Raw genomic sequence first — 23,013 nt, forward strand, 5'->3', positions numbered from 1 at the left:
CTGTGAATAATGTCCATGTACCTGTTGATGCATCTTGGACTGTAGGCCCTGCTATGAAATGAGACCACATTTAAAATTGAAAACAAAATGTTTCCTTCAACTACAGTCCATGAAGTGCTTAATCAACCCATAACAAATGCTTAATACAAGGATTAAGCTCTGTTACTGAGAAATTATGTCCTCTTTGCATGCACTGGTTCTCAGCCAAAAGTGACTGTGTTTACTAGTTTGGTGAGATTTATTTTTGTAGAAGTAGGAAAGTGTATCATTCCTCTATTAACTTGGAAGCCTGAGCAATCACCTATTTCTTTCTGGTATGTTGAAGAAACCTGATAGGCTCTTTTAACCTTTATAAATAGACTTGCACTTCCTATCCTAAGAAATAAATGAAATAAACAAAAATGGAATTCTAAGAAAAGCCTTACAACTGTGGCCAAATGTGCTTTCACAGCAATTAAGGCAGTACATAAAGGTAGGAATCAGCCTGCATGACAGCATTTACCTCATTTTTTAAAAAATAAAGATGGATTAAGGTCAGATTTTTTTTTTTGGAAGCTAAAAGTTATAAAGCAAAATACTCAAGTGTTTAATTAAATCAGTAAGCATTTGTTGCATTTTTAACCAGAATTCTTTCATCGTTTCCTGACAGAATTACTGTGTATTGGATCTCTGCCTCATTGAAACTGTCTAGGCCCCCTGCATCTGTTCTTAGCAAGACTTCAGTTGAGTTCCATCTTTTCATTCTTTTACAGTCTGGTGAGTCAGCGTATTGAAAATCAGTCATCGTCATCTATGTCTGTGAGTTCGTAGTGGCCTGCACATTATTTCCTCAGATTCCTGCATCATTACAATTTTTACGTGTTTTAAGTCTCTTCTTTATGTTTTTTAAAAAAACAAGTGAAGCCAGTTTCTCAAGCAGGAGGTGCTCCCATGCCATTTATTCTCCAAGTGTGGAGTTTGCGCCCAGCATGTGCCCGACAATACAGAAATGAGAAGCACACGACCAGCCAGGGATTTCAGTGTCTTGTTAACAAGAAAGTTAAATGTCAGTGGCATTTTATTCCTTTGTGGGTTAGAGAAGGAGTGCTATGATGCATTGTTACAGGTGTAAACTAACATTTTAAAAGTACTTCCCCTCTACGTGCCCGGGTCAGCTATGTCATTGGCAATACTTGGCTGCCTTTTCTACCACTCCCTTTTCTAAATCTCACATTACCCGTAGTATATATGGCCTCTTTGTATGCCTGCCTAAATGACTTCACTAAAGTTTTCTGTAAATCCCTCAAACCTCAGACTTAAGAACCCAAATTGAAATTTCATGTTATTAGCAGAACCAGCTGTCTGTGCATCTTTGCTGGACATTGGGCTCATCTATTTGGATATGGACTCCCACAAAGCTGATGAGACCCTCTGGGTGCGGGGATGTCTCCTGAGGACCAAGGCCTTGAATGCCTTGCTCACTTCTGCATCCCCAACACTGTAGGATGACACTCGGGGGCCTTTGATCTCAATGTGTGGAAAGAACAGATGCCCCCATTATAGTACTGTGTTGGCTTGTTTTGCAGTGAGACTTATTCTGAAATGAAAAGCTGCATTTAGCTTCTTGGCCACCAGGATCCCAGAGTAAATTACTTTTCAGGACTCTAAATAGTACACAGGAGATTTGAAAGAACTGATGCAATTTCTAAAGCAGCCTAACTTCCTCCCAGAAAGTTACTCCCACACCAAGATTCTGACTTCATGACCACCAGATTTAGAAATTGAAGTATCTATGTAAGAAGTTGCCTCCTAGGCAGAAATCAAGAAATCCAACTATAACATAGGTCAGAGTCAATTTTGGTTTGTATATCCTTCCACAGAGGAAAGAGTGGGGAACATCTGGGGATGCATTTTTTTTCCAGAGGCTAATGTATACTCCACATCATGGTCCATTTCAGAGCAAAGGCTGTGCTTCCACCTCAGTGACTCTTGGAATACTAAATTAGATCTTTATAGAGGAAGAAAATAACACAATTCTAGATTTTCCCTCGCTGTTCATTAGTTTTATGGCATAATTAAATAGCTCAAGAGTAAAAACAAAGTCCAGCCCTAACAGCCTGTTTAGGCTTCTTTTCTTATCTTGAAAAGAGGTAAGATACCAAAGCTTCAACAGTTAAAGACGTTAACTGGAAGGAAATGAACATTTCAAGGCCTTGCTGCTGCTTCCTCCTCTTGTTAGTTATATCAACCAGAATTAAGGAAAAATAGAGGGGAAAACCCCATGTTGAATTTTCCAAACTCTACCACTGAAAGACTTTGTATATTTTTATTGTAATCATACCTGATACAAGATAATGTTGCTCATATTTGAATCCCAAAAGAAAAGACGACGTTTGTCTGAGCATCTTATGAGGAAAGCAGCCCCATGGAAGGAGCCACTGCAGCCGCCACCGAGGGGCTCCAGGCTTCTGCCATAGTGGGACTTTGTTTCTGAGAGAGGCCAAAAGTCATTTCAAGCTGAATCTGGTGGATAAGATAGAGGCCAGGGCTGAGGAAAATAAGTAGCAAAGCTGATCTAAACCAAGGTGTGACTGTGAAATAGTAACCATCTTCTTTGCACGTTTCAAAATTGGCGCTGGATGCCATCCCAAGAGGGAAATCCAAAGCTGTGTGCGGCAGCGGCAGTACTGTTAGAATACGTTTATAGCCTACCAGGGCTGCTTAGAGGGGGATCGTGTTTGTTTGGATATGTAACCCCTGATTCATTTGTTTCAAAAACAAACTTTTATTATACTAGTATCATACCTTAGGTTTTCCTTGGAACATTCTCTTCTAATCCTCTTATTCTGAGAGAGAGGGAGGGAGAAATAGTGAAGGGAGAGAGAAGTGTTAAACGGAGATTTTCCTAAGGAAGACCAGGAATCCTAAATACCCGCTTCGTTACTTGCATTCCTTGATAGCATCGTGTGATGTATGATGTAGTCAGTTGAAGGACGATTTATCTTTGAAGACAAAGATAAATTCAAGTGCCCATTTTCAAGTCAGTGAGCAGTAACGACTTTAGTTTGTGTGGCACTGATTGATCCTTGTCTGGGCAAGTGGCCCTTCCACGGGTTATCCCGCTTGGTACATGGCAGACAGAAGGTGCTGGAGGCCTGTGGAGCCAGACCCGCTGGGGTTCCCCTCCTCGCCCTGCCGCTTCCTAGCGGTGCGTCTTGGACAACTGACTTAATCTTGTGCCTCATTTTTCCGTGAATTGAAACAATACCCTGTCCCAGTGGGCAATGGAGATAAATGGCATTGACACAGATAATGTGCTTAGCACAGGGCCTGGTGTGTAGTGGGCATTCAGTAAGTGGAAGTTACAATTATTATTAGGTATCAAAGAAGAAAACTTCATTGTCAGAATAAACAAACCAGTTGGAGTAATAAATATAGCCTTTAGAGTTAAATGGCACAACCCCGATAGCCAAACATAAACTGTTTTGGTTATTTTTAGTTGGATATTCCCACTCTTTCTTTCTGCATCTCTCTTCAGGCTGCTTCAAATACATTTATATGTCGTCTCAATTAGACTATGCTGTTTCCCCCAAAAGACTACAGTGACTATTAATTTAATTTATAGAATCTCGAATTGCATGGAATAGCCACCACGTCTCCCTGTAAACATGGTAGCTTCTAAAACTTCCTGATGGAGTTTTCACAGTTTGATCGCTACGTGTCATTGAAGGAGACAGCATATCTAGGAAAGCAGTGAGGATACTAGGCCAGGTATGGTGGCTGGTGCCTGTAATTCCAGCATTTTGGGAGACTAAGGCAGGTAGATGGCTTGAGGCTTGGGTAACACAGTGAGACCCCATCTCCTCGAAAAATAAAAACTAAAAATTATCCAGGTGTAGTGGTGCATACTTGTACCTCTAGCTACTCAGGAGGCTAAGGCAGGGGGATCACTTGAGCCCAGGAGTTCAAAGAGCTACCATTGCACAACTGCACTCCAGCCTGGGCAACAGAGTGAGACCCTGTCTCTTGAAAAAAAAAAAAAAAAAAAAGTTATTGGTTTTCCCATTGCCTCCAAGCCATTCAGAGTAGTTGTTCTTTCTCATATATCATTTATACCTATTCCTTGAGACAGTGATCTCATACAGTTACTGAATGAGGATTTACGTAAACCCTGTATTACGCTGTAGCTCAGCATTTGGTCTTCGATATTTCTTCTGTGGTTTTGATACAACTGTTGAAATTCTCCTACACAGGTCAGTATCACTGAGAAAACACCACACTTCATGGCCAGGTGCTTTAGTTCCAGGATCAGTCTAAGTTTTTCCCATCATTATTCTCGTGTGTGGGGGGAGGGAGGGAAGGAAGGAAGGAAAGAAGGAGGGAAGGGGAAGGAAGGAGGAAAGGAAGAAAGAAAAAGGGGTAAGGAAAGAAAAAGGGGGGGGAGGGAGAAAAGGAGAGAAGGAAAGACGGAAGGGGAAGGAACAAGGAAGGAAAGGGAGGGAGGGGAAAGGAGGGAAGGAAGGAGAAAGGGAGAAGGAAGGAAAGGGAGGGAGGGAGGAGAAGGAAGGAGGAGGAAGGAGGGAGGGAGGGAAGAGAAGGAAGGGAGGGAGGAAGAAGAAGGAGGGAGGGAGGGAAGAGAAGGGAGGGAGGGAGGGAAGGAAGAGATAATTACAGACAATATATACTTCAGAAGGAAGGAAAAATTACAGACACTATAGACCACTGCTTGGCCTTGAGTCAGAAGAGTTACGGACAAGATGGGATGAGGAGTTTCACCTTCTGCTCTCTGATTTCCTTGTACAGTAATAACGTTACTCAAATTTTGTTCGGTGATATTGCATTGTATGGACCAAGGTTCATGTAAAATATAATCAGTGGTACTGCTTTATGAAATACTGCTTTCTTTCATAAAGAATTCTCTGCAAAATAGACTCTAGATTTGATGGCCAAAACTAAAATCCTCAGTGCAGTGTGTTGGCTGGAGGTCAGAGTACTACCTGAATTAGGCTCATTGGATGATTCTGTTCAGCCGGTTTGACATGTACATTTGGATACCTTAGTGAAGTCGCCTCCTTGAAGGATTCCATATTATCGAGAACTTCTGTCATGGGTTTCATTTGTAAGCCTCCAGATGAGTTTGTAGCCTAATAATTAGTGTGCCAGAAGATTTCTGTGGAGCATCTACAAACATAGGGAAGTGCATTTTTTAATAGATATTGAAAAATTGATTTCTGATTACAACTAGAACTTTCCATGATTACTTGACTTAATGTCCCTTGTTGAACCTTAGCGATAATTAGAAAAATGATCGAAGTTGTTGATGACATAGAGATGACACATTTAACACCTGACGTCAGTTTCTTCCTTGGGCTTGCTTCTAACACTCCCCAGTGGATTGAGATTTATATCTATGGGGTAAAAGTTTTACAGTATTAGGCCATTATCAGTGGCGTTGATAAAGGTGCATGTGCTTGAGTACTGTCTGCCCTCTAGATCCTTAACCACAGATGGAAAATATTTTTTAAAAAATAAAAACACATAAATTTTAAAATACAGTATAACCACTATTTACATAGCATTTACATTGTGTTAGGTATTGTAAGTAATCTAGAAATGGCCTAAAGTACACGGGGGGTGTGATTAGGTATATGCAAATACTATGCTGTTTTATATAAGGGACTTGGGACATGAGCATCTGTGGATTTTGGTATCCCTGAGGGTCCTGGAACCAGTCTCCCGAGGGTGCCAAGGCACAATTGTAGTTGGTAAGAAGAAAACAGAGACCGCAGATCTGTGAGCATTTCTATCCGAGACCTTCCTCTGGAAAAGCTCAGTCTGAAGCACAAGCTGGGTCTTCATAGAGAGCCACTTCCAGCTGCCTTGGAGTACTCGCTGCAAAGCTTGGGGCTGCTGAGAGAAAATGGCTCCTGATGCCATTATGGGCTTCTCATTGTGCCCTGAGATGTGCTGGGTTCTGTTTGTGTGTGTGTCTGTCTGTTCAGTGAACTCTGACCCTTCAGGAGCTTCCCAGATGCTTTCCAGGAAGAATCCTGGGCCCTGGGGACCACTGCCTTCCTAAGGAACTTTCCTTCCAGATGCCTTTGTAGTTTTTCACGTTTAAGCAAGTGGGGAGTGGCGCTGCTTTTAGAATCTGAACATAAAATGTCCCTGGATTAGTAGGTGGCATCCAGTTATCAGTCTCACGCTCACACTGCCGCCGCCGGGTTTTGATGTGCCCCATCTCTGCTTTGGCTGCTGGATCTGCTGGTCCTTGGGGCCTCACTCTGAACCTCATTCTTGTGTGCTAGAGGGGAATTTCTGTGTGTGTGAAATGTGGCCACTAGGGAGTCAGTTCAGGTACACCAACAGAAGGCGTTGAGTCCCAGAGAAAGGAACCTTCAAAAAGAAAGGTTGGAAGAGGGAGGAAATAAGTGTGACAAGGGACAGTGGGAAGAAGGAGCAGAATGTTTAAGCTGTAAATCCTTGTATGTACTGTACAAATAGCTCTTTAATTTTTTCTCAAAAACCATAGTTTGCTGGGGGAAAAAGTAGATTGCAATGAAATGAAGCCGTTTTTAAAGTAGAAATGTCCTTGTAGGTGAGAGAAACCCATGTGGCATCCCTGGAACATGAGGGAAGTGGTCATCTCAGTGCTAACTCCCACTCAGGGGTTGCAGAGGAAACCTGCTAGTTCCCCGTGTTGTTGCCATCATCACTCCTTACCATTCCCCTGATGATTTACCAAACAGGAAGAACTTCTTGAATTTTCTTGAATCCATCTCTGTAAATAAACTCGGGTGGACTTTTTATCAGTCTCTATCTCTTTCTGGATGACAGTCTAAGGACACTTACCTAACGGGTATCATTCCCTGCCGGTTGTAGTGACCACCGTGTGCTAGCCTAAGGGGCCACAAGATGAGAGCCCCGAGGGTCCTTCTAAGAAAATGGCAGTGAAAGACTAGGGAAACCAAAGTTTCACCAGATTCCAGAAATCCTAACGCATACTGTGATGATACAAAGCTATTCCCTTGATCTCTCACGTATAATAAGATCGTGCGCATTGTCACATCAGCAACTCCACCATGTGCTGTTCTTTTCACTAGAAGACACAATTCCAAAGAAGGTGGTGTGCCACTTCAGTGGGAAGGCCTATGCCGACGAGGAGCGGTGGGACCTTGACAGCTGCACCCACTGCTACTGCCTGCAGGGCCAGACCCTCTGCTCGACCGTCAGCTGCCCCCCTCTGCCCTGTGTTGAGCCCATCAACGTGGAAGGAAGTTGCTGCCCAATGTGTCCAGGTATCGAAGCCACCATCCTTCCATTTGTCAAGCTGTAATGTTGATTTAAGGTGAAATTAGAGCAGAGCTCAACCTGCTCCCTCTTTCATTAGTTCACATGGCCCGAGTAGCATGTCAGGCCCAGTTAGCGCCTCCCACCCAGAGATCCTGTAAAAACTATGGCCATCCAGATGAGGGGCAGATTTTGGTTCCATGCCAGAATTGCTCTGGTTCTTTTCTTCTCATTTGCATTCTCTAAACTTTAGTATCATCAACATGTTAATGACACCTGCCCTATCATAGTAGCACAGTTTTAATGCAGTATTGGACCAGCCTAGGGAAGATGGTCCAAGATGGGACCCAGAAGGAAAGATGCCTCAGAGCCATTACACTGTGTATATATATTAGAACCAAAATGGAAGACCTCCATTTAAAGAATGTAGTTCTGGTTTATTCTTTTTTTTTAATTCATCATTTCCAGCCAGTACCCACACCACCCACGCAGCCTTCTCCCAAGCCCTTAGCTGAACTTTCCGTCTCTTTCCACACGTAATGTGAACCACTGAGCATACCCCAGCTGGCCGTCGTGAATCCCCATACCTGCATCTTTCCCCACACCCCACGCTTCATGTCAGCTGCATTCATCTCATAGTTTCAAACCTAAGTCCTTCACAGATGCCCAGAGCCTCCCCTAGCCCTCCTCCTAGTTTCCATGTCTGCATCTCCTGCCAAAACAATTCCTCTTTCCCCTGCGTCTAATCCCAGAAATGCAAGACCTGAGCCCTCTCCCTGGGGACTGAACCCCTAGACACACAAATTTCCCAGGTAGTATAGGCCACACAGACCCAAGTGAAGGCTCACTCCAAGATCTCACTGAGGTCCTGAGCGTCAGGAGCTTTTCCATCTTCACCTCGATTCTCATGTTTTCTTGCAGCATTGTATTAGAGAACCTTGTTCTATTCAATACAGGGAGCTGGGAACCATGCCAATTTACGAGTGCGTCTGTACTATGCAACTGTAAGATAGGACAGCTAGCTAAACCCAGAGTTTAAGTGAGCTCTGCACATGTTGGCCTTTTGTTTAGGTGTTGTGCAGACTAGCCCCAATTGAGCATTTCTAAAAATGTTCATTTATCTCCTAAAAAGGATAGGATGTTCTGCCAGGTAAGGGGCTGGAACCATTTTCAGAGCCTTCAGTTGGGTTCTCTTTATAGTTTAGTCTCATTGGTATTGTTAAAAGTATAGATGGAGAGTCACAGTGACATTTTATCACTTGCTGTGTTTGTGGAAAAAAGAGTCTTAAATGTTTTAGATGAGAATAAGAAAAAATATGTGGTTTTCCACTGGAATTATTTTATCTAGTATATATCACCTGTGTTTCACAAGTTTCATACCAGTTTCCCCAGTAATATGCTTTTAATATAAATGATGAAACTTGACCTCATTTATTTCACGAAAATCCATTTAATGCCTGTTATGTGCCAAGCACTGTGCTGGGCACTGGGGACACAGCAGTGGATGAGACAGCAGTGCACATGTAGCTTATGTTGTAGTTGGGAGAAGCCAGGTAGCTAACAGGTAAACAGTAAATAGGCAGCCACTGAGATGGGGATCACGCTCTGGAGAAAGGCATAGCAAGAAAGAGAGGCTGGGGAGAAGTGGGCAGGCAGGTTGTTTTGTATTATGTAGAATGGTCAGGTAGCACCTTACCAACAAGAGGAGATTGATGGAGAGACCCAGAACAGCAGTTCTCGTGGGGAAGAGGCAGAACCTCTGAGTATAGCCAGGGCCAAGGCCCTGGATTGGGAACACACTGTTCAAGGTGGAGCAGCGTTCAGGGTGCACGTTCAGGAGGAGCTGTGTGGAGGGAACTCAGTGAGCACGGAGGAGGTGAGAGGTGGGGCAGAAAGGCAGCCATGGGCAGACACAAAGGGTCTCGCAGATAAGTACAAGATTGTATTGAGTGAGATGAGACCTTGGAAGGTTTGCAGCAGGGAGTAACAGGATCTGACTTACCTTTGAGCGGATTTCTCTGGTGCTGGGTTGATCATAGACTGTGGGACATGGAGGTCAAGAGTGAAAGCAGAGAGACCAACCTGGAGGATTTTATGAGTCCAGGTGAGAGATGACAGTGACTTGGACAGGGTAGTGGCCATGGAGGTGGAGAGAACTGGGCGGGTTCTCACTACGGCATATGAGTCGCATCAGTAGGATTTGAATGTATGTGGGAATAGCCAAGGATGACCATGACATTTTGGTTTGGGGCATTTTTAGCTTGAAATACTCACTTAACATCAAAGTGGAGATAATGAATAGACAGTATCTAATTTGGGGTTCAGGAGAGAAATTGAAAGTAGATCTACAAATTTAAAAGTCAGCCATAGGTGGTTTCTAGTCTCAAGGTTTTTAAGCCTCGAGACTAGATGACATCACCCAAGAGTAAGAATAGACAGAAAAGAAAAGAGAGCCCAGGACTCAGCCCTGAGACCTTCTAACTTTTGGAGACTGAGTAGGTGCAGAGGGCCTAGCAAAATAAAGAAAGGAGCAGCACCAGGAACAGAGGAGGAAGCCAAGAGGGTCAGTGACCTGGAAGCCAGGTGGAGAAAGGGTTTCTGGTAGGAAAGAGTGAACAGCTGAATCAAGATGAGATGTGGGAACTGACTTGTGCATCTAGCACTGCTGTAATGAACACAAAGTGCAGTGAATCCAATTCACCTCTCCCATTGGGAGTTACAGTTACGCAACTCTCATGCAGACCTTAAGTGCAAAGTTCATGAATAAGATGGACTATGAAGTTGAGTGTCCTTGGAGGGTTTCACAGAGAAAGGACTTGAGCTAGATTTTAAAGGACAGATGTGCTGTCTTCATTGGAGTGAAGAGGATAACCTGACCAAGACCTGAGATGGGAAGAGTCAAGGCCAGTGCCTCTAAGGTCAAGACCGATGCCCCTGGAGCAGTGAGTTCTAGTAGCAGTAGGTAAGGACAGAAATGATAGCTTTGGACACGATTTTTCAGGCCTTAATTATCAAATGAAGAGTGGCGATTTTGTTCTTCAGAGGGAATGGGAAGGCTTACTTTTAAGAAGCGATCCCAAAGGTGTTTTGGGGTAACCTTTGTGTAACGGGGTGGTATGCAGGAAGGACTAAAGCAGAGAGAGACTGGAGGCCAGGACAGCTGTAACTTGGACTGCACATGTCCTAGGTGTGATCATAAGGACCCAAATTCAAGTGTGGTGGTGGTAGAAATGGAGGTAGAGTCATTCTCCTTGTTTCGTGAGTTTCATAAGAGAGAGTACAGATACTGCTAACATCCTTATTCATCACTAGAGATTTCTCCAGTAAGATTTACTGTTGGGTTGAAATTTAATTTCTGTTGATTAACTCTCCTTTCTGCATCTGCTGTATTCCTGATGAAACATTTTTCCATCTTCAAGCAAATGTTACGATCAGCTGAGCTTTTGCCACCTTCTGTTTGATCCAGTATGGGCTGCCAGGAAGACTGGATTCCTGTTCCATTCTTGCATCAGCTCGTTGTGTGATCTTAGTCAAGGCTCATCACCAAAGTTTCAGGCTTCCATTTCTCATCTGGATAGCACATGCCACCTCCCAGAAATGCTGTGAGGATTATACCATCTCAGAAATGATGGTATGGGAGCACTGCCCGGTCTGTCCAGCAAACAAGAATCTTGCTTTGCCCTTTAGACATAGCAACTAACATTCTGAATATCCTCTCTTTACAAAGCATTTTCCACCTCCAGCATCTTTGGGTGTGAGTAGGGAACCAATGAGCTGGTTACGTGATTAGCACCAGTCTCATTTTACAGAAGAAACTGAGGCTCAGGAAAGTTAAGTGTATTTTATCCAAAGTCATGCAGCTAGTTAGCAGAAGATGAGACTCTGGTCCTAAATTGACTTCAGGTTCCATTTCCCAAAAAAGTGCTGACCTCAGCTTGTGAGCACCAAGCACCTCACCCCATATTCCAGAAGAGGACATTTTATTTTAAGGAAGGCAGATGACCAGATGACTCTTAAAGTAAAATATATCCCCAGTAAATTATCTCGAGTTCCTCCAAAGCTCAGATCAAGTGTGAGCACAGGAGTGATTGTGACCATGTGTTTGTGATCTTCGTGGCAGGCTGGATGTAGCTTTGTGTAAGTCTCCCTGGCACTGTCCGTCTGCTATGCCAACAGCTATAAAGGGCTCTTCTAGTAAATACCAGAAAGGTTATATTTTAGACTCGGGTTGAATGCGGTCTTTGGCCATGGAGGAAGGCCTGGGTCTAGGCATGGAAACTAACAGTATTCCCACTTCTTTTTGTTTCTGCAGGCAGTTTTTTGCTGAAAGAATTGTTCTTTTTGGCAAAACTGCTCAGAGGCAGCTTCCCTTTTATGTTCAAATTAAAGGGAAATGACCGTCTTCCCTTGGACTTGAGGACTCTGAACTGGAGCTGTCAGTGTTTTGTGATAAAGAAGGAGGTGTGGGTGGATTTTAATCAGGCTGAACTGAGTGTGCTGAAGTGAGCTAATACAGGACAGGTTATGAGCTGCTGGACGTAAGAAGTGGCTGTGAGGCATCACTCATCGGGAGACACCCATGGGGGCTAGGATTGGTCTCACTCAAAATTGTATGCCCAAAACCAGTGCCTGCCATGTAGGAAGTGCTCAGGAAATACTTGTTGAATAAATGGTAATATACTTAATCACTGAAGGAGACATCCTCCTTCACCATAGACAGATCAAGTTTCTCTGCTGTTTCCAAGGAGAGTCCTGTGGGAACAGAACTCACTGTTATGCCTCAGCTTGGTGGTGTTTCACCTGAAATCTACCCATATGCAGGGTCAAGGCAAAAGAATTCCAGAGTTGCTTCTATACTGCTCTCACTCAGGAAAAAACCTGAGGTGGAACTGAATCAATCCCAGCCCTGGGGCCTCTGCAGAAGCTTTAGCTACTTAGCCATTGACATTCACAGGTTTGGTGGAATCAGTCTGGCATTCGCCTTTTACCCTGAGGTCTCAGAAACCTGTGGCAATTGGGCCCCTGTTGTCATAGGAAGGCTCAATGTGAAGCCCTGGGCTGGGCAGGGGAGGGGCAGAAGCATGTGTGGCACGGAAAGGTGTCAGATCAATGGCAGCGTGGCTTTTCTGCCCATATTCATCCAGGAAATTCATATCACACATCAGGATTTTTCAGTGGGGTGTGTTAAATACCATCACCCTGTGCATACTTTCCGGAATCACCTAGTCCAGGCCTACCAAATCAGGACCTATGAGAGTCAGCACATGTTATAAGCTCTTTGGGTAATTCTGGTATGATTAAAAAAATTTGACAGTCACTGGTTTGTACTCAGGCCCCTGTGCCTACAAATGGTAATATTTTCAGTAAATTCTATTTTTAATTCTCGGGTTTGCAGGGATGCATTGAACCTGTAGAAACTATAGTTGTTCCCAGTTGGTTTTATGTCTAAAGGCTTTATAGTATAAGAAAGCAGAAGACTGTTCTTGAAGGCAGCAAGAAAACTTGGGCTTTGGAATCACAGAACTGCATTTGAATCCCAGCTCTACCACTTACTAGATGCATAATCTTGAGTGATTTAACTTAACCTTTCTGGGTTTATTTCTCTGGCTGGGTACTTCATTAACTCATGATGGAAGCTTAGCAAGTACTCTCTTCTCTGTTACTTTCCTCTTCTCTCAAATTCATCTTAAGATTTACTTCTCAAAAGCCTGGTAACTTTTGAGACAGAAAACAATCACTTTGAGCAGAGGGGATTATTAATCCTATTTTAATTCATATACTGGATAGTTTATGTTGGTCTAAATTAGGCTGTGGTGAGTATTTAGGATCCTAAGTGTTGAGTCATCGCTTTATAAAAATCAGTCAATAACATGGCAGGATCTGGCCGAGAGGAAATGGTGTATGATGCAAACTTTTACTGCCACATTTTGAAAACAGGTTCTTAAGAATTAATTGCTTTAAAATGTGGGACCACTTGTCAGCTGGATGAAGTATAAATATAAAGAAATATTTGTAGGAGCTGAGAAAAGCTGATTAAAAAAAAAATACCTGATATTTGAGATAAATAATATTCTTCTCAGATAGTTTGTGTTATGTTGTAGTATAATACCTAGCTATCAAACTGGATGATGTAAATATATTTACTGAAGATCAGTTTCTAATCTAAATGGTTCCAGTGGTAACATAATGGACATCTGAGACTTAGTCATGAAGTCTACCTACAGTCCATTCCCATTTAGGGAAAGAGAGAGGAGAGGAAATGACCAAGAAATCCATAAGGAGTGGACAGTGCTTTAACTTTTTCAAGTTTTGCTAATATATTTTATGTAAATGATTCAACACCCCTGTATTAAAGAGCAGCAGCTATTAAACGCCAATATTTAGTTGCCAGAAGGTAAAAGAAACAATTCCATTTCAGCTAGTCCCGTTTGGTTTCCATAAAATTATAGAACCAACACCATTTGACATGAAAAAGCAGTGTTTGACCCTGGTGGAGTAGACAGCTCTTCTGTCTTTTAAATGTTATAAGACATGTTTCTCCTCACCGCGAAGCTCTTGATTCTCTGGCATGAATGATGTAAATGCAGAAACTGCATTTTTCACATCCCGGGAAATGTCTTGAGTGCCTCATTTGGATTGAGAATACAAAAGCCAGCAATACAGCAGCTTCATCATCTCTTATGGAAAATATTCCCTTCTTTTAGAAATGTATGTTCCAGAACCAACCAATATACCCATTGAGAAGACAAACCATCGAGGAGAGGTTGACCTGGAGGTTCCCCTGTGGCCCACACCTAGCGAAAATGACATTGTTCATCTCCCTAGAGGTAAGCATTGAAGGCAGCCTGACATTGCTCGTTTTCTGTGTGGTCTATTTTGGCTTTTTTCTCATTTTTAAAATTTCCTATGAGTAACTTTTTAAATGACTTGCTGAAGTAAATTCAAATAACTACTCCCAGGTAGACCCGCTTGGCTGAAATATATTTACACCACACATTGATAAAATAAGTCAGCAGTAACTGGATTAAATGCCTGCTTCCTGGCCCTCTATGCTCAGAGACTTTGTGATGATGGCAATAAATATGTTCCTAGTCATAAGAGCATGGTATCTGGAACTTCTAAGCAGTCTCTCAAACGTATGTATGTATAAACTTTATAAGGAGAGTAATCATGAATTAGTCACTGCCTCTTGTAGATTCTGCACTGAGCATTTATACATTAGGTTACCCTCTCCTTCTGGGCAGTTTTCACTTCATGCGAGTTTAATACGTGTGTTGATTTTTCCAGTCACCAGGTTTATTCCATGCCTTTTTTTCTTGCTCAATCCTTTCAGTTTGTATATATAAAAATGTGATTTTTGTCTCTCAATAGCTGTTAATATTTCCTGTTCTATAAAAGTAGACCTCTTCTTGATCAATAGTATGAAGTTGCTCTTAGCTGTGACTCAGTACTGCCTCCTGTCTACTCCAAGCACATTTTCCAAATCATTGCAATATAATGTTTATAATTCTTTTGGAAGAAGCAGTATTTCTTGCTTGAGAGATTAATTGTTAGATATTCTAAATGTTATGCTTGGATCAAGCCAGTTGACCAGAAAGCCAAATTCCTGGACCTAGTGTTTCTGGCTCTTTGTATAATTGTTCTGACTGAATGTGCTTTTTAGCATTATGCTTACATTCATTCAGTCAATAAATATTAGTGCCTGCTATATGCCAGGCCCTGTTCTAGATGCTAGACGTCAATCACAAGAATAGCCATATTTACAGTATGTTGAAGACCTGTGCATTGCATATATCTGTGTTATAAAGCCCCAGAAGAGAAATTTTCTCATGTGTCAATAGCAAGAAAATGTATGTGTCTAGGCAACTTTAGGGCCCCTATTCTTATGTATTTAACCTTATTTCTGTCTACAACATTCATTGTAAGAGATATTTTAAAAGAACATAAAGGTCATCATTCATAAGTGTAAAACTAAATGTAATCACCTATGCAATATAATTCATTAAGGCAGGAAAATGATCTAATAGGCCTAAACAAGATTTTCAACGAGTTTGTGAAAAGTAAGACAATACTGCATAGAGTTCAGTGAACCAGAATATCAACCAAAAGACCAGCCTCCTGATTCTGATTAGTTTTTGATCTAATTGGTCTTTGCTATTACACTAGTAGGTAAAAGAATATACTTTGTTCTGGTCTCCTGTTTGCCAGTAAGCAAGGAGATCAGCTAATGTCTCTCCTTCTGAATCTTAGAAGACCATATATGTTAAATAGTAATCTAAATATTGTAATGGTCTAATTTTAGTCACTTTTTCAAAATCTACCTAAGTGTCTTCTTATTTTCTTGATGAGCTAAAGCCAGCATCATCTTATCCAATTATTAACATTTTCACTATGATTTTTTTTAACATTCATCCGCAAGCGCTCTGCCCTTCTTCTAAGATCTCTTTGGATCAACATTAGACTTTAATCATATTTTTCGCCTCAGAGTACTGAGAAGCCATCAAACCAAGTTGCTGATCTCTGTTTGCAGTGTAATTAAAATAATCCTTAAAAATTCTGGCTTAGGCAATAAATGCTTGTAATTTTTTTTCTCCTAGATATGGGTCACATCCAGGTAGATTACAGAGATAACAGACTACACCCAAGTGAAGATTCTTCGCTGGACTCAATTGCCTCAGTTGTGGTTCCCATAATTATATGCCTCTCTATTTTAATAGCATTCCTATTCATCAATCAGAAGAAACAGTGGATACCACTGCTTTGCTGGTATCGAACACCAACTAAGGTATTGTCTTGTAAAAGTTAATCCCTTGAATCATGAATCTAGAAAAACTTACACTGATAATGAAATTGCTTGAAACCTTGTGTCTTAACCAGTGAAATTTTTACTTTGCTATTCATAGTCTCAAATCCATACCAGGCTATATAGTATGAATCAAATATATAGTACTTGCCCGGGGCTGGACTGATCACAAGGTGAATTATCTATTATCCATTGGTTAATGAATCCTGACCTTACATGGATCCAATTTTCTGGATGTACTCTAAAGTTTTCAAATGAATTAACACCTCTGGATTTATTCCTAAAACATTGTTTATATTAGACATTAAAACTTGATCACCTGGTACTTCTCAGTCATCAGACACTTAAAATTGGGAGAGAAAAGAAATCACAAATGGCGGGAGATAATATTCAGGAGAAGGCTGGGAGATCATGAGGATATACAGAAGGCAAAAGGACAGGTGGATGCAGCAAAGGCAAGCATCAGTGGAAAGGTCACAAAAGATGAAGAGAGGGTGGAAAGTAATAGACAAGGTAGGGAGAGGCAGATTTCATATTGAGAGAGAAAAGATACATGTTTGTTTTCAGTACAAAAATAAAGGGCCTCTAAATATGCCTATTTTGAAAGATAAGCACTGTATTAAGGGAAATAAATCATAATCCCTTCCAACTCTAATTCTCCCTTTTGCCTTTAGTTGGTCTAATCATACAACCTTAAGAATTGGAAACAGCCTGAACAATTATGTAATACAATTTACCATCTGGTTAACCCTTCCATGTGAAAATTCTGTCCAGTTATCCTGCCTTCTATTTTTCTGTGAACAAATGTGCCTTAGGCACAGCCTCTATGCTGGGCACATGCTGGGTCGGAATACCAGTGTCCAAAGCTTGGCAACAGACCCACTCAGTAAGTGTATGGAATGACTAGAAACACACAGGCTGGCCCAGCCTATGAGGGTAGGGTGTTCTATCCCTTTGTTTTTAAAATCTGCCTACCTGCCGCTCATTCAGCCCCTTTAAACACAGGTCTGCACTTCAAGGATTTGAAATCATTTCACCAGTCTTTTTTTGTGTCTTCAGTTCCTTTATCTCCCTATTTGACATAATTTCTTGACATTTTACCTTTAAATACAGTTGTCGGTGTCCCTCATAAAAGTATAATTGATGCTAGAACAGGATGTGATACTCTGCATATAGTCTATCAGTGCATTGTGAAACTGTTACCTCATTCGAATTAGGTACTAAATTTCTGTTCATTTGAGATAATGTAAAGCAGCTAATTCTTTGTGGTTTTATTCCTCCTCTCATTAAATAGCCCTCTTCCTTAAGTAATCAGCTAGTATCTGTGGACTGCAAGAAAGGAACCAGAGTCCAGGTGGACAGTTCCCAGAGAATGCTAAGAATTGCAGAACCAGATGCAAGATTCAGTGGCTTCTACAGCATGCAAAAACAGAACCATCTACAGGCAGACAATTTCTACCAAACAGTGTGAAGAAAGGCAACTCGGATGAGGTTTCAAAAGACAAGACAACTAAATCTGCTCTTAAAAGTAAACTAGAATGTGTGCACTTGCTTAGTGGATTGTATTGGATTGTGACTTGATGTACAGCGCTAAGACCTTACTGGGATGGGCTCTGTCTACAGCAGTGTGCAGAACAAGCATTCCCACTTTTCCTCAAGATAACTGACCAAGTGTTTTCTTAGAACCAAAGTTTTTAAAGTTGCTAAGATATATTTGCCTGTAAGATAGCTGTAGAGATATTTGGGGTGGGGACAGTGAGTTTGGATGGGGAAATGCGTGGGAGGGTGGTGTCAGGAAGAAAAATTGGTCAGCTTGGCTTGGGGAGAAACCTGGTAACATAAAAGCAGTTCAGTGGCCCAGAGGGTATTTTTTTCCTGTTGCTCTGAAGACTGCACTGGTTGCTGCAAAGCTCAGGCCTGAATGAGCAGGAACCAAAAAAGGCCTTGCGACCCAGCTGCCGTAACCACCTTAGAACTACCAGACGAGCATATCAGAACCTTTTGACAGCCATCCCAGGTCTAAAGCCACAAGTTTCTTTTCTATACAGTCACAACTGCAGTAGGCAGTGAGGAAGCCAGAGAAATGCGATAGCAACATTTCTCGAAAGCGGGTTATTAAGAATATATACAGTTATACTTTTTGCTGCTTTTATTTTCTTCCAAGCCAATCAGCCAGTTCCTAGCAGAGTCAGCACATGAACAAGATCTAAGTCATTTCTTGATGTGAGCACTGGAGCTTTTCTTATAACAACATGACAGGAAGGAGGGAGAGGGTGACGAACACCAGGCAAAATCCAGGGGCTGTATTTCACTGTTGTTGCTTTGTTCTGTTATATTGTTGGTTGTTCATAGTTTTTGTTGAAGCTCTAGCTTAAGAAGAAACTTTTTAAAAAAAGACTGTTTGGGGATTCTTTTTCCTTATTATATACTGATTCTACAAAATAGAAACTACTTCATTTTAATTGTATATTATTCAAGCACCTTTGTTGAAGCTCAAAAAAAAAAGATGCCTCTTTAAACTTTAGCAATTATAGGAGTATTTATGTAACTATCTTATGCTTCAAAAAACAAAAGTATTTGTGTGCATGTGTATATAATATATATATACGTATATATTTATACACATACAATTTATGTTTTCCTGTTGAATGTATTTTTATGAGATTTTAACCAGAACAAAAGCAGATAAACAGGCATTCCATATCAATGCTTTTGATCACTTACAAATTTTTTGAATAACACAAAATCTCATTCTACCTGCAGTTTAATTGCAAAAATGTGTGTGTGAGAGTATGTATGTGTGTGTGTGCACGCACGCCTTGAGCAGTCAGCATTGCACCTGCTATGGAGAAGGATATTCCTTTATTAAAATCTTCCTCATTTGGATTAGCTTTCAGTTGGTTTTCAATTTGCTCACTGGCCAGAGACATTGATGGCAGGTCTTATCTGCATCACTAATCAGCTCCTGGATTTTTTTTTTTTTTTTCAAACAATGGTTTGAAACAACTACTGGAATATTGTCCACAATAAGCTGGAAGTTTGTTGTAGTATGCCTCAAATATAACTGTATACTATAGTGTTAACTTTTCAAACAGCCCTTAGCACTTTTATACTAACTAACCCATTTGTGCATTGAGTTTTCTTTTAAAAATGCTTGTTGTGAAAGACACAGATACCCAGTATGCTTAATGTGAAAAGAAAATGTGTTCTGTTTTGTAAAGGAACTTTCAAGTATTGTTGTAAATACTTGGACAGAGGTTGCTGAACTTTAAAAAAAATTAATTTATTATTATAATGACCTAATTTATTAATCTGAAGATTAACCATTTTTTTGTCTTAGAATATCAAAAAGAAAAAGAAAAAGGTGTTCTAGCTGTTTGCATCAAAGGAAAAAAAAGATTTATTATCAAGGGGCAATATTTTTATCTTTTTCCAAAATTTGTTAATGATATGTTACCAAAATAGACTGACATCAGCCTGATTAGTATAAATTTTGTTGGTAATTAATCCATTCCTGGCATAAAAAGTCTTTATCAAAAAAATTGTAGATGCTTGCTTTTTGTTTTTTCAATCATGGCCATATTATGAAAATACTAACAGGATATAGGACAAGGTGTAAATTTTTTTATTATTATTTTAAAGATGATATGATTTATCCTGAGTGCTGTATCTATTACTCTTTTACTTTGGTTCCTGTTGTACTCTTGTAAAAGAAAAACAAATATAATTTCCTGAAGAATAAAATAGATATATGGCACTTGGAGTGCACCATAGTTCTACAGTTTGTTTTTGTTTTCTTCAAAAAACAAAGCTGTAAGAGAATTATTTGCAACTTGATTCTTGGCAGGAAATAATAAACATTTTGAGTTGAAATCATATGGAGTAACATTCAAAAAGATTCCATCTCTGGGATCCCAAAGACAAACAGTCCCCATGCTTTTCTCATTAGGCAGGTCTTTCCCAAGGAATCCTTGCAAAAAGAAAAGTGTCTCTCAGAGTACACAGCATGGGGGTGCTGTTTTTAGGGAGACAAGAAACCTACCTGCTGCCAGAAACATGCTCATAGCTAATATCAAAACTAACTTGTTATGCACAGGAGGATTGTGGTGGGCAACCTGACAGCAGTTCGATGCTGAAGGAGAAAGACTTTTTACCAAGCAAAATCAGGGGACACCTAACTACAAAGGGATTTTGATCTGGTAGGAAAAAATAGGTATATTTTCATACACTTCAGAAGCATCAATTTAAGAATGAGCTATAAAGAGATCACTGTTGAATCTCTTTAAAAAAAAAAAAATCCCCAAAAAACTTTCTGCTATATTATACATCCTGCAAAACTACATTTCTTCAGTACAAGCCATCATTTTTACAAAGTCACATCAAATTAATTTGTTAATATGACTGTGTAAGTATGTATCTTCAATTCATGGGGAAGGGGCCATAAGTTCCACCTAAGAACATTTATAAAACAAGGAAACCATCTCAAGTTTCTCATACCTGGATCACAGCTGAAATGCCAAGCAGGCGTTATACTTCAAACCAAGCTCCTGCCTTTGTAGTCATGGTGTCTCAGTTGCTGCGTGGAGTGAGGAATGCTCACAGCTGTTTAAGTGGAATTGGGAAAGCCTCCTGTAGCAGGTCCCAGATAGATAGACTCTTAACTTCATTCATGTCATCTATGGTACAGGGCTGCATGGCTGTTTGGAATGTCTCACAGCCCCAGAAAAAGAGCAGGACTTCTGTCATTCCACAGCATCTCGGCATCCTCTAAAAAAGTCCTCTCTCCCCTCCATAGTATTCTGGGACTCATCAGGGTTTCACCTCCTCACACACACGGTAGCAATGGGCTCTGCGTGGAATTAGTTAAGGGAAAGAATCTAGCACTGTAAGAAAAAAAAATAGAAGACAAACTCCCAAATATACAGCTCTCAAACATATACTATTTTTACTTTTTAAAAAATTTATTAAATGCCATTGATATTGGAACTGGCAAAAGCGCTTATGATATCGATGAACCCGTAAGTAGCTGTTTCTAGAATTCATACTTAAAGAAAAACACACAGGCATGAATAAAATATGACAGTCATGGGAATGGGCAGTTCTGCAGGATACACTTTAAGCACCTCAGAGGATACAAACTATTCAAGTACAATTCACAGACTTATGAAGCAGAACATTGGAACATCAAAAGTTAATACTAAGATTCTAAAAGTGGCAATTTAATGGTTAAAATTTTACCAATGGGGAAACAAGCAGCAAGCTATAAAATCCGTCATCACCAACAGTTTCAATGTTCACTAAGTATTAAGCCACTGTAATGCATATTCTGGTTTTGCCTCTTCAAGAGCAGCCCAAGTTTATTTCAATCTCTCTGAACAATACTGGTAGGTAATATTTACACTGACAATTCTCACAAAAATCAGTGCTGGTTCTTGCTATCACTGAATTTGTAGCATAAATCTCCCAAGGCTTTAATCTAGTTCATCAGTGCAGTGTAGTTAGAAAGCCATAAAAACAAATGGGCATACTGTCAGTTAATGAGAAATATAACTGCACATGCACAATTAATATTACTGTCTCTACTAAGAACAGTTCATAATTATTAGTAGATTTAAAAACCATCTCTAGAATTCAAAATAGTGCCCATATTTCCATTGGTTCTATAATATAAAGAATTAGTGAAGCCAAGATCTGTTAATACTGAATCAAACCCAAGTTCAAATGTGCTGAGTTTCCAATAGCAAGAAGGTAATGGTGGCCAGCTTTCAGAATAATGCTGTAGGAAATCTAGCTCGGAGTCCCACCGCAGATAAAGTTGCTGCTCCTGAAGTAATGCTGCTTTATGTAGGACACAGAACTAGAAGAAAAAGAGAACTTTTAGATAAAAACATCTTTTGTATACATGCACACAAGACGTACATTTTACAAGTACATTTTAAAACAGTAATGGGAACTAAACATTAATGCAAAGATCTATAGTAGCAATTTTTTAAAGGTTTTAAGGGGCTATACCCAACAAGGATGAGTTCTGTCAAGACACATTAGAATTGCCTAGAAATGAGATACCAAAAGCCCATGTCTCTTAGGGTGCCACTTGAAGACAGAAGCCCGTAACATTCACCCTATACCACGAGGCTTATGACACAGCAAACAGGCTCCCTTCTGCACACATTTTTATTCCTGACTAGGATCAGCATGGCAGCAGCCAGGCTTCGGAATGAGCCTCGGGTACTGTCAAGGCAGGAAGCTGCAGTCAGGCAATTAAGCAGGTGTGAAAGAGAGGCTCAGCCCATACAGTGCCCACCCCCCTACCTTTCTCAGGCCAAATGAGACCACGTTTCTGCCTTCTTCTGACTTTTGCATTAAAACTAAGATGGTGTATTTAGACAGCCAAGCCACACTCTCATCTGTGTTAAAACAACAACAAACTAGCCAAAAAAGGGGAAGGCACGTTATCCCCTTAAGCAATATCCCCCTCCCAGGCAAAGTGTCCAATTACGGGTCCCCAAGGAAAAGGAACAGTTAACCAGCTGTGAACTTTCAGGATGGGTGGAAAAGAGCATTTTGAATGACCCCACTCCAGCACCTTCCCACACACTTAAATAGGTCTCCATATTACACTCCCATCTTCATTTTCTCTGACTACAGTCTCCACTGTAGTCTGAATCCTAGCTTCTTTTCCACCCAGTCCTCACAATACAAAGCCAAGACAAAACCACAACACATGCACACAGACTCATCAGAAGCAGGTACAGTATAGATAGAACTGGGCTTACAGACAGGAGCCAGCGGCCCGAGCATGAGGAGCAGAATTAGATGGGTGCTGCTTCCCTAAGGCATGCGGTATAGGTAGGTTCACAATTACAGTCCTAGGTTTTCAGAGTAGAGAATTAAAAATCATTTTCCCCCAGAGGACTCTGTTCTTTGGGTCATAACATCCT

The 23,013-nt window shown here is 40.8% G+C and overlaps 2 protein-coding genes across 4 annotated transcripts in view; one reads left to right on the top strand and one right to left on the bottom strand.

Annotated features, from left to right (window-relative positions):
- Positions 1-19,845, top strand: part of CRIM1 (cysteine rich transmembrane BMP regulator 1) — a 193,560-nt gene extending 173,715 nt beyond the window's left edge. Inside the window, exons 14-17 of the mRNA XM_012475341.3 lie at positions 7,083-7,277; positions 13,974-14,096; positions 15,867-16,054; positions 17,367-19,845. Coding sequence (XP_012330764.2) covers positions 7,083-7,277; positions 13,974-14,096; positions 15,867-16,054; positions 17,367-17,543 — 683 coding nt within the window. The 3' untranslated portion in view covers positions 17,544-19,845. The remainder of the gene's footprint in view (positions 1-7,082; positions 7,278-13,973; positions 14,097-15,866; positions 16,055-17,366) is intronic.
- Positions 17,938-23,013, bottom strand: part of FEZ2 (fasciculation and elongation protein zeta 2) — a 123,659-nt gene continuing 118,583 nt past the window's right edge. For all 3 annotated transcript variants that reach the window (XM_012475420.2, XM_021674420.2, XM_021674419.2), the window contains one exon: positions 17,938-21,929. In XM_012475420.2, coding sequence (XP_012330843.1) covers positions 21,913-21,929 — 17 coding nt within the window. In that variant the 3' untranslated portion in view covers positions 17,938-21,912. The remainder of the gene's footprint in view (positions 21,930-23,013) is intronic.

Source organism: Aotus nancymaae, unplaced genomic scaffold (assembly GCF_030222135.1).
Source record: "Aotus nancymaae isolate 86718 unplaced genomic scaffold, 86718_ANA_hifiasm-v0.15.2.pri h1tg000057l, whole genome shotgun sequence".
In the NCBI taxonomy this organism is placed as follows: domain Eukaryota; kingdom Metazoa; phylum Chordata; class Mammalia; order Primates; family Aotidae; genus Aotus; species Aotus nancymaae.